We start from the raw sequence: 12479 nt of genomic DNA, 5'->3' as shown, positions 1-12479 counted from the left end.
GTCCCTTTAATATCAATCAAAGTATTTATATTTTCCTGCCAATATACATTCTGTTTGATGTAGATCTGAACTCCTTTTAGCGAACCGTCTTTAAAGGGTTTTTTCCCTTCTTCTTTTCCTAAAACAGTATTAAATCAACAGATTGTAGTACTTGCTTGAATTATCTCTCTTTGATATCCGGGATGGGATATTTATTTTTCAATGATTAAAAAGAGGATTTCAGCTTCAATTGAATAATCCAGTATCTGAAATCTTATATTTCAAACGGCTCTACTCGTTTTATATCTGTTTTGAAATCCAACCATATTGCTTTGATGTCTTTGAATTGCAGTAGAATAATTCTATCCATTTCATAAAATTATCTTTGAATTTGAATTTCTAAATGAAAGGGTATATCAAAATCTGTAGAAAGAAAGATTGCTTTAATTTGGTGTTAGTTTCATTGCTGTAAAATCTAGAATTGACAGAGTATTTACAACCATACATAACGTCCCTTGCTAATTATGTAATGATTATAGAGATAGATTTTTATTATCAGTCTATTCATGTTATCACACTGATTTTCTGTTTTGTGATATTGTTAAGCTTAATAGTCTATACTTGTTTGGTGATGTTGGGTGTTCTACATTAAGAATGAGTGAAATATTTGATGACATTTTGAAATAAGATATTCTTTACTAATATTTCCTACAAACTAATGGCGAGTTATGAATAATGAACATCTAGTCAATTAAACACATGAATTTGAACAACAAGAAACAAGTGCATTAATGGACAACATTATATCTTGCGACAATTGAATATGAAGAGGTATTTCAATTTGAGAACAGGAGTGGATTTTTTTGTATTTATTTTAAGACATTGAGATCATTTTCTATAATTGACAAAGTTCATCGACTTGAATACTAGAAATGTTTAATTGTTGTTAAACTACATGTGTTATAACGAAATACACTTTCTAACTTACAGCATTTCGTTTTTGCAGATGATAGAATTCGAAATTAAGATCACAACAAATAGCGGTATTATCATACCGGGTATACTGTCACTAATATCACAGCAAGTAGCGGTACCATTATACCGGGTATACTGTCATGAACATTACAACAAATAGCGGTACTATTATACCGGGTACACTGTCATGAACATTACAACAAATAGCGGTACCATTATACCGGGTATACTGTCATGAACATTACAACAAATAGCGGTACCATTATACCGGGTATACTGTCATGAACATTACAACAAATAGCGGTACCGTTATACCGGGTATACTGTCATGAACATTACAACAAATAGCGGTACCGTTATACCGGGTATACTGTCATGAACATTACAACAAATAGCGGTACCATTATACCGGGTATACTGTCATGAACATTACAACAAATAGCGGTACCATTATACCGGGTATACTGTCATGAACATTACAACAAATAGCGGTACTGTTATACCGGGTATACTGTCATGAACATTACAACAAATAGCGGTACTGTTATACCGGGTATACTGTCATGAACATTACAACAAATAGCGGTACCATTATACCGGGTATACTGTCATGAACATTACAACAAATAGCGGTACCATTATACCGGGTATACTGTCATGAACATTACAACAAATAGCGGTACCATTATACCGGGTATACTGTCATGAACATTACAACAAATAGCGGTACCATTATACCGGGTATACTGTCATGAACATTACAACAAATAGCGGTACCATTATACCGGGTATACTGTCATGAACATTACAACAAATAGCGGTACCATTATACCGGGTATACTGTCATGAACATTACAACAAATAGCGGTACCATTATACCGGGTATACTGTCATGAACATTACAACAAATAGCGGTACCATTATACCGGGTATACTGTCATGAACATTACAACAAATAGCGGTACCATTATACCGGATTTATGGCCATGAACATTACAACAAATAGCGGTACCATTATACCGGGTATACTGTCATGAACATTACAACAAATAGCGGTACCATTATACCGGGTATACTGTCATTAACATTACAACAAATAGCGGTACTATTATACCGAATATATTGTCATTAACATTACAACAAATAGTGGTACCATTATACCGGGTATACTGTCATTAACATTACAACAACTAGTGATGCTATTATGCCGGGTATAATGTCATCAACATTACAACAAATAGCGGTTCTGTTATACCAGATATATTGTCATTAACATTACAACAAATAGCAGTACCATTATACCGGATTTATGGCCATGAACATTACAACAAATAGCGGTACTATTATACCGGGTATACTGTCATTAACATTACAACAAATAGTGGTACCACTATACCGCGTATACTGTCATTAACATTACAACAAATAGTGGTACTATTATACCGGGTATACTGTCATTAACATTACAACAAATAGCAGTACCATTATACCGGGTATACTGTCATTAATATTACAACAAATAGTGGTACCATTATACCGGGTATACTGTCATTAATATTACAACAAATAGTGGTACCATTATACCGGGTATACTGTCATTAACATTACAACAAATAGCGGTACTATTATACCGGATATATTGTCAATAACATCACAATAAATAGCGGTTTTATCATACCGGATATACTATGAATGACATCACAGGCACACTCAAATTCTCCAGAATCTAGGTAAATTCCATTGCTAACAAATTGTTAACTGTATGACAATAATTCTTCACTTTGACATCTTCCCCTATCCTGCTTAGCGCTATACAAGAAAACTCATTTTGCGTCCGTCATTTAACTTTTCACGGGTGGTTTTACTTCACTCATTGAAATTTCAGAAAAGCAAAATATCATCAGCTTTGGATTTTTTGCGTAATTGGACATAGAATCGTCAATAAATATCAATGATTATGGTATAAGAATTGTGTCTAGAATTTTGTCTGAACTATTAAAGGAAAAAATTGGACTGAAAACTACAACAATGATTGCTGATGTGAAATATCTGTGTGCAATTATTTATGGGGATATCCTGATGAACTGGAGAAATGATTACAGCCCTTTATTATCATAGTCATTTGTTTTAAATGAGTTTCAAAGGATCAAGGGTTGTATCTCACATGATTACCTATAGAATAAAGGATCAAAGGTTGTATCTCACATGATTAACTATAGAATAAAGGATCAAAGGTTGTATCTCACATGGTTAACTATAGAATAAAGGATCAAAGGTTGTATCTCACATATTTACCTATAGAATAAAGGATCAAAGGTTGTATCTCACATGATTAACTATAGAATAAAGGATCAAAGGTTGTATCTCACATGATTACCTATAGAATAAAGGATCAAAGGTTGTATCTCACATAATTACCTATAGAATCAAGGATCAAAGGTTGTATCTCACATGATTAACTATAGAATAAAGGATCAAAGGTTGTATCTCACATAATTACCTATAAAATAAAGGATCAAAGGTTGTATCTCACATGATTAACTATAGAATAAAGGATCAAAGGTTGTATCTCACATGATTAACTATAGAATAAAGGATCAAAGGTTGTATCTCACATGATTAACTATAGAATAAAGGATCAAAGGTTGTATCTCACATGATTACCTATAGAATCAAGGATCAAAGGTTGTATCTCACATGATTAACTATAGAATCAAGGATCAAAGGTTGTATCTCACATGATTACCTATAGAATCAAAATGTTTACTACAGTGAATTGAGATAAACATGTACTAACTATTATATCAGAATACGGTGAAACACAGTATTGTACACCATTAGTGGGTTATTGAGATGAAGTAAATGAGAAATGAAATACTCGCTGTTTCGCTATAATGTCCAATATGTAGGGTGTTAACATGTATTGATACCGAAAAATTGGAACAGTCTGTGTAACTCGCAGGAAGTTAACACTACCAATGGACGTCGTGCAGGGTCACGTGCCATTTAAATCATTTCTAGACTATTCGTCTTAGGGAACTAATTATGATCAGCAGATGAGATAATTGATTTATTCGCGAATTTTCAATTTATGAAGTAGATACGCACTGGATATTGAGGGAGTGTTGTAAGGAAGATGGCTGTCTTTAAACAAAAATTGATGAATGATGTCTTCTCTTATACAGTGTGTTTCAAAATTAAAGTATTTATTTATTATATTAGTTTATTGAACTTGTTTACGGCATTTGTCATTGTGTTTGTTTGTCGCTTATTGTTTCTGTGTATTGTTTTGTTTATTGTAATTGTTTATTGTATGTGTTTATTGTTTGTTTTTATTCCAGCTGTGCCCCTTCTCTTCATCATTCCATGGGTTGTGATACGAGTCCTGCTAGAGAATGTTTAGTGAGTATACATTTACAGACGGACATAGATAGATAAATAGATAGATAAATAAATAGATCGAAGGAGGGAGGGAGGGAGAAAGAGAGAGAGAGAATATTTAGTGTGTATATAAATGTTAGCTAATGTTTGGTGGGTATACTTAAGCTTTTCCATGTTTCGAATACGATTGCAAAGGTTGTAGTATAATTCAAAGAATAAAATTGCATATTTTTCAGTGCAACATTAATAGAACATTGTTTTGATATTTAGAGTTACCTCGCTTTGTGTGTAACAATTTATAATGAGCTGCAGCTCATAAGTTCCAGTCTAAATGAAAATTAATCAATCAATCAATAGGAAAGCCAGTTTTACGATATCTCATTTTATGTAGGGAAACGTGTTTTCTTTTTAAATAATTAAATCATTGAAATGTTACGATAACGCCACTACTTTGAATCGGGGAAAAAAGAAAAACAAAACAAAAATTAACAATTAATACACAGATTTGATTGAATTTGTGAAAGTATGTCTTTGCACTATGGTGCTGGCCTTGAGACACCAGAGCTAAGTAAATTGTCTATAAATAGATAATATACTAATCGTGTCTATTTCTGACTTGTCCAGGAATGAGTTCTTTGTGTATCTTAGAGCTATCATGTGTTTTTATTTGTAGTTGTTGGAATACCAACCCCTCGCCCGGGTATATGTGGATATTGAAGGGTCCGGTGGTCCTAGTCACTGTTGTAAGTATTCCAGATCAGTGATATAAGGTTTAAGGTAACTCCGACCTCATGTGACGTCATGGGTATTTTACAAAATCTTTAATTCATTAAACTGTGTGCATAATAGAAAGAATCATTGTTGGAAATGTATTCACTGGGTACGTTAAAAAAATTTGGAAACTATTTGACACTAAAAAAAAGTTTATATTTCCTAGGAATAATCATTATTTTTTAAATTGTCAAGGGAAAAAACTAATGTGCTGTTATTTTCTCTATTGCATGTCTATTATATAATGATTTCCACGAGATACAAAATAAATCTATGGATTTATATCTATAAATTTGCAGCGTTTTGAAACTGTTGATTTTTTTTTTTCAAAATCATTTAAACCAGGTTTTGTTTAAATTACCTTTTATGATTATAAATACTGTTTTACGAAAATGTGCCATTTTCTAGATTTGATATATATTTCAGTTTATGTATGCCTGACATCTTTACAAATAGGTGGTACATGTAATATGCTTTTTCTTTGGTTATTGAGCAACCTATACTAAGTGGAATACTGGTGACAATTAAACACCGATTCAATATGAGATGAAGTCAGGTGTATGGGGTTTGACGATATATTTGAAGAGGGAATAGAGCTGTTTCACTAAGTCACCCAATAAGACACAACGCTTTGGCCTTCCTATATGTCGCATCGATCAAGTTGGTACGCTGCGGTTAATTGAAAAAACAAAAACAAACAGATTAGACTGAAACCCTTTCAACGTCCTCATAATTCATATATAATGTGACGCTTTTAAATGAAATCACGCAAATGGCAAGGCTTTCTTTTTTAAGCCTATTTTAGTAATTTACAAAGATTCATCAGAATAAGAATCGCTAAGTTTAGGTATTTTCTTTATGCGTTGTACACATCTACTCGGTCATGACAAAGTTGTAATATTTCTCTGCTAAGTGGTCGGTAAAAATGTATCAATACATAAGGAATTCGCCCGACATCGTGTGCATTGGTTTCCAGGAGACAGAAGTAGTCAACGCATTAACAGTTGAAATTCTGTTATCCCTAACATTGATAAAGTATCTTGCAGGATACCTGAGAGGAGTATGTGGTTTTTATACGCCCGTCTTAAGACGGGCCGTATTATGTTATGGCCTTCATGTCCGTCCGTCCGTCCGTCTGTTAGCTTTTTCGTGTCCGGCTCATAACTTAAATACTATAAGGCCTAGAATAATCAAACTTTGTCAGTTGATACATCTTGGGTAGAAGGTGTGTCGCACATTAAAACCAGGTCGCTGTGACTTTTAATTAAGAAGATATGGCCAAATATGGTAAAACCCTGTCCGGCTCATAACTTGAAAACTATTTGATCTAGAATCATGAAACTTGGTCATCTTATGCATCTTAGGTAGAAGGTGTGTCGCACTGTACTTTAAGGTCACTGTGACATTTAGTTGAAGTGATTTTTTGAAAAAAGTATGTTATAATTGGTACAATCCCTACTCATATAAGAGTTTTGTAGAAAACCTCATTCAAAAATGTTACATCAAGAAAACACATATTTTTTTTATGATATGCTGTACAGCTTTTTTTTAGCCTATGTAATGTTTCCTTTGTTTCTAACAATAACATGAGAAATTCCACTTGTCCCATGGGAGTAGCATGCAAAGGGCATTTTGACAAGACTAATTAATGAGTTTTGTGTAGAGCATCTCTGATCAACATGATCAAGCAGGTGTTATCTTTATCTCTAGGGAATTGGGCAGAGAGATCTTAGCCTCTTAATTGCAGATATACCAGAAATTATTTGTGAAAGTGAATTTGTTTGTTGTGGTTAGTCTTTATTTTCAAAATTAATTTGACATTGTACTATATAATTTTTAATTTTTTTTCTCAGCAACCTTTATGCAGAGTATCATTTCTCACTAAGACAACAAATGGTTGCAATATGTATAAAGGCCTATTTTAATGATTAGTATTTTGATGTTTTGTTATGGCTGTGGCATTGTTCAGAAAAAAAATACACAATGAACAAAGCTGCAGATTGGGCATTTGTGTAAATCTGAACAGATGAAATAGTATTGCAATAACCATATTAAAAAATGTTAATTCAAGAAACTACACATTCTTCATTATATACACTGTACTATACAGCAGTATATAACAAACAAATTATTTCTTTTGTGTCAGTAACAAGAGAAATTTCCCTTGTCCCATGGGTGTAATTATCAAGCAATTCAGGAGGCATTTTGCTAACAGAAAAATTGCATTCTGTCAAATTACAGATTAATTAATGAGTTTAGAAGATTTCTGTTACAGCAATCTGATCAAGGAGGTGCTATCTATATCTCTTGCAATCGGGAATTGGGCAGAGGAATCTGGCCTTCTAATTGATCTGTCAAATTTTAGAACAGTTCTAATTGGTAGCCATTACTTTGAAAGTTAATTTGGTATAAAGTTTAAGAATTAATATGATATTGTAAAATATATTTTTATTTTATATCTCAACAACAAGGTGCAGATTGGCATGTCTCACTAAGATGACAGTTTTACAGTCTAAGAATAAACATAATGACTAATGTTTGATGTTTTATTACGCTGTGCATTGTTCTTCATTCCTTAAAATACAATGAGCAAAGCTGCAGATGTGCATTTCTCAAGTCTAACACAACCAGTTGAGAAATATATGGTGTATTATTTTTTTTTTAATTAATAACTACACCATAGGAGATGCACCAGTGTTTGAAATAACCGTTTTTAATCTATATTTATTTATATTGACATCACCATGCATATTTTACTTTTATACTTGAAGATTTGACAAAGGCAGATACTGATATATGTATTTTTTTATACGTTGAATAAATCAACCTTTTTGAGTACTCCCATTTATTGTAAGTTGTTTGTTTGGATAAAGGGCTATCTTGCACTTTAATCATTTCATTGAAAACATTTGGGAAAATGTTTTTATATCCTTTTAAAAATCATTAAGCGTACATTATCAATATTTGAAGCAATGTCACATGAGGCCATAAAGTGGGTAAGATTCTTAAAGGAAGGTTGACATTTGGTTCCATGCATACCTATCTCTTCATGGTGATATGTTCATGTTAACAATATGTGACGGGCGTATCATGTGCCGTGGCGGTGCACTTTATTGGTATAATTGCTCTGCTAACCACATTTGTAAATATTTGATTACAGCCTTGCTATCTTCACACTTCTAAACATTCTTGCCAAACAAATATTACCACTATATAAACATAGACTTGCTCAAGTCTCTATGTTTAATAATCATTAGATCTCTTTAATACTTTTTAATAATGCCAAACATAGATTTATGTTTGGTGACATTTAATTATGGTAGAGAGCAGATATTTAGACTTCTGAAACACAGACAAATTTGAACGAGATGATAAATAAAAACAACATAGAGACCTGAGCAAGTCTATATAAACAATGAATTCCATTTTAATGTCATTGGGCTCACCAACATATTACCCGCCAATGTCAGTGCTATACATTGTAGACCCAAATCCGTCAAATGTTTGATCCGCCACAACAGGCTTCATGGTATATTGATTTTAGTATCTGGGACTAAATATCAGCACAAGCATTGTTCAATTTGTACACTGAATTGTGTTATGTTGATATCTTGCATCCTGTCATCTTTCATCGTGAATATCACCGATGGTTCAGTTTGCATTCGACGATCCTTTTCTTTTCAGATAAATTTCATCTTTTTTATGAATATACTTCGAGCATTATTTACCAAGATGAAGACTCCTATTTCAAAAACTGCAAAGAAACATAAATATAGGTAACTGTTTAACATTATTTACCTATACTTAGTAGCATTATTTAGTACCTTTATATTGTTTCATCATTTACCTATATTTAGCAACATCATTTACCTATATTTAGTAACATTGTTTACCTATATTTAGTAACATTATCTACCTTTATCTAGTTACATTATTTACCTATATTTAGTAACATTATTTACCTATATTTAGTAACATTATCTACCTTTATCTAGTTACATTATTTACCTATATTTAGTAACATTATTTACCTATATTTAGTAACATTATCTACCTTTATCTAGTTACATTATTTACCTATATTTAGTAACATTGTTTACCTATATTTAGTAACATTATCTACCTTTATCTAGTTACATTATTTACCTATATTTAGTAACATTATTTACCTATATTTAGTAACATTATGCTAGAGGTTTTCTTTACAACTAATATACACAATGAAGATTTTAATGAAAGTCATTAAAACATTTTGTTATCTCGGTTATTTCTTTCAGGCGATTGGCTAAATCCACGCTGGTACTAATCCCATTATTTGGCGTACATTATGTAGTCTTCTTAGGACTCCCAGATCAAAATGTGGAACCGCAAGCAGAAGTTATAAAACTCTATTTTGAAATGTTTTTAAATTCTTTTCAGGTAAGTAATGTTTTGTTTCACTGGTTTTCAGAAGAAAGCATGCATACATGCATATTTAATATCAAATTATTGTGTAGCTCCCAGACGGTAAGTACAAGGGCATCAGACGGAAGACCTACAGATCCATACGTTGAAGCAAAATGTACATGTAATTTACAGTATATTTTTTTCTGCGCTTGTTTTAAGCATCATTTCTTCGACTGCAGTTTCCCACTGGAAAATTCTGACTATGAATCAATGCTGATTCTATAGTAATAAGCTAAATCATTCTACGATCTGATGCCCCTATCTTTACCACTGCGGAGCTACAGGACTACAGCTTAATCATTCTACGATCTGATGTCCCTATCTTTACCACTGCGGAGCTACAAAACTACAGCTTAATCATTCTACGATGTCTAGGTTCCTTATATGATATTGGAAACTGTAGTACTATGGTTTGCTGTTCTGTGTACTGGGTGAAATCTACTACTATTCTTACTACGTTCCTAAACTTTATTTCATATTTTCTTTAGGGTCTACTGGTAGCAACGCTGTTCTGTTTTATGAATAACGAGGTATGTTATAAGAATTAGTTAACCTATTGGTCCTAACTACTGTTGTGATGATCGTAAATGTTTTCTTCGTTTGATTGTAAAGTGAAAAGATGATGATAACGAACAGTGATCAATATCTTAACTGCTTTAAGGAATACAACAAACGCGGACCCCTGGCTATACCAGAGGTGGAATCAGGTGCTTAAAAGAAGTAAGCATCCCCTGTCGACCGGTCACACCCACCGTGAGCTCTATATCAGTTTTACGTCTCATTAGAGAACGAATATCACTCATGTAATTTTTTAGGGGAAGGGCCCCCATTCTTCACCCAAGCAGAGATATATATATATATATATATATATATATATATATATATATATATATATATTATATCTAAAAATTTTCATGGCCAAAATCATTGCCGTTTTATACATTTTAAAGTTACTTCCTGTAACTGTATCTGTTTTCCGTATATTATATGGTCTACAGAAGGTGTGGATTTCAAGTATGTATCTGTTTCCTAGTTACTTTATGTGATTATATGATCTAACGAACACGGCCTCTCACCTCTGGTCGGCGCGGGTTCGAATCCCGTTCGCGCCGGTAAGTGAGAAAGTTTCCCAGTTTACTTTCGGAAGGTCGGTGGTCTCTTCCCAGGTACATTGTATCTGGGTTCTCTCTTCTACCAATAAAAACTGGGCGCCACCAGATAACTGCAAAATTGTTGAGTGTGGCGGAAAACATCAAAAGAAGTCGTGGATTTCACGTTTGTAGCTGTTTTCTAGTAATATTGCATGATGATATGGTCCAGAGAAGGTGTGGATTTCACGTGTGTAGCTGTTTCCTAGTAAGATTATGTGATGATATGGTCTACAGAGGGTGTGGATTTCACAAACTCTTTCATTTAGACGTGCATTCATATAACCTTGTAATTGTTCCGACCTTGTAAAAAAGAAAAAGTAATGAATGTGTAAAATAGTTGAAAACATCAATAATTAAACTGTTGAAAGGCTAAGATAACGAACAGTGATTAATCTCATAACTCCTATAAGCAATGCAAAAAACACGGGCCCCTGGAATAACTAAACTTTCTAATTCGTAAGGCATTACTTTTTAATCTTAGATCTGTATGTAAAGCATAGTGCACCTGAACGAGGTCATTTTCAATTGTGGCCTTATCCAATAAGGGTCACATAACAATGACTTTGAATATTCAGTTCACCAGGTATGCCGTCTGCCTTTAGTAATGTTTAAAAGGATATTTGCTCTTGGGGGCGTAAGATATAAGGCTTCAAGCTCTGTTCAAGTCAAGGGTTCTGACCTTTGTGTAAAGTCAAGGGTTCCGACCTCTGTAAATTAAAGGTTTCGATCTCTGTAAAAATCAAGGGTTCCGACCTCTGTGTAATCAAGGGTTCCGACCTCTGTAAAATTAAGGGTTCCGACGTCTGTAAAATCAAGGCGTCCGACCTCTGCGTAATCAAGGGTTCCGACCTCTGCAAAATCAAGGATTCCGACGTCTGTAAAATCAAGGGTTCCGACCTCTGTAAAATCAAGGATTTCGACCTCTGTAAAATTAAGGGTTCCGACCTCTGTGTAAATCAAGGGTTCCGACCTCTGTAAAATCAAGGATTCCGACCTCTGTAAAATTAAGGGTTCCGATCTCTGTGTAATCAAGGGTTCCGACCTCTGTAAAATCAAGGGTTCCGACATCTGTAAAATTAAGGGTTCTGATCTTTGTGATCGAACAAAGATACACATGATACGATTTTATTTTATTTGTAGGTTCAAATGGAGATCATGAAGAGGTTGTGTAACAGAGGTCCGTATTACAGATACCGGCAATATTACAGACAGTCCAGCCAAGGCGGTTCCTACAGGTGTGTGTGTCAAAAAAACAACCAATCACAAAACGGGTATAAATTTGATTCAGCCAGGCGGTCCTCTGGGGACAATAGCAGCACCTTACTTTTAAATTCGACTAAATACCCACAAGACTCTTGTTTCTGTAGGTGGCACGTGGATTCTAGGGGGCACCTTTGCAGACATTTTGTTAAACATGATGATAGTTTAAAGAGAGTTCAAAGTTGTTTATGATATACCAATTATTCAACGGTTATTTGTGAATCATATCTGATATTTCCATTCATGTTTTAGTATTTCCTGTTGAAACATTAAAATCCTTTAAATAATTTCTTAATTTTCTTTGTTGTCTTTAACTATTCATGCGAAATATGCAACCAAAACACAAATTTAAGATGTATCAATAAAATGACAATAGTTACTAGGTGATTGATTGATTGTATCTTGTTTAACATCCCTCTCGAGAATTTTCCACTCATACGGAGACATCACCAAGACCGGTGAAGGGCTTAAAATTTAGGCCTTTGCTCGGCGCTTACGGCCATTGAGCAGTGACGG

At 33.6% G+C, this 12479-nt stretch overlaps 1 protein-coding gene across 2 annotated transcripts in view; it reads left to right on the top strand.

Annotated features, from left to right (window-relative positions):
• Window positions 1-12252, top strand: part of LOC125665699 (secretin receptor-like) — a 101205-nt gene extending 88953 nt beyond the window's left edge. For both annotated transcript variants that reach the window (XM_056152409.1, XM_056152411.1), the window contains exons 8-13: window positions 4296-4356; window positions 5009-5078; window positions 8791-8882; window positions 9384-9525; window positions 10041-10082; window positions 11844-12252. In XM_056152409.1, the coding sequence (XP_056008384.1) occupies window positions 4296-4356; window positions 5009-5078; window positions 8791-8882; window positions 9384-9525; window positions 10041-10082; window positions 11844-12155 (719 nt within the window). In that variant the 3' untranslated portion in view covers window positions 12156-12252. The remainder of the gene's footprint in view (window positions 1-4295; window positions 4357-5008; window positions 5079-8790; window positions 8883-9383; window positions 9526-10040; window positions 10083-11843) is intronic.
• Window positions 12253-12479: the final 227 nt, after the last annotated feature.

Source organism: Ostrea edulis, chromosome 10 (genome assembly GCF_947568905.1).
Source record: "Ostrea edulis chromosome 10, xbOstEdul1.1, whole genome shotgun sequence".
NCBI classification, from domain to species: domain Eukaryota; kingdom Metazoa; phylum Mollusca; class Bivalvia; order Ostreida; family Ostreidae; genus Ostrea; species Ostrea edulis.
This window is presented reverse-complemented; position numbering and strand designations above follow the sequence as displayed.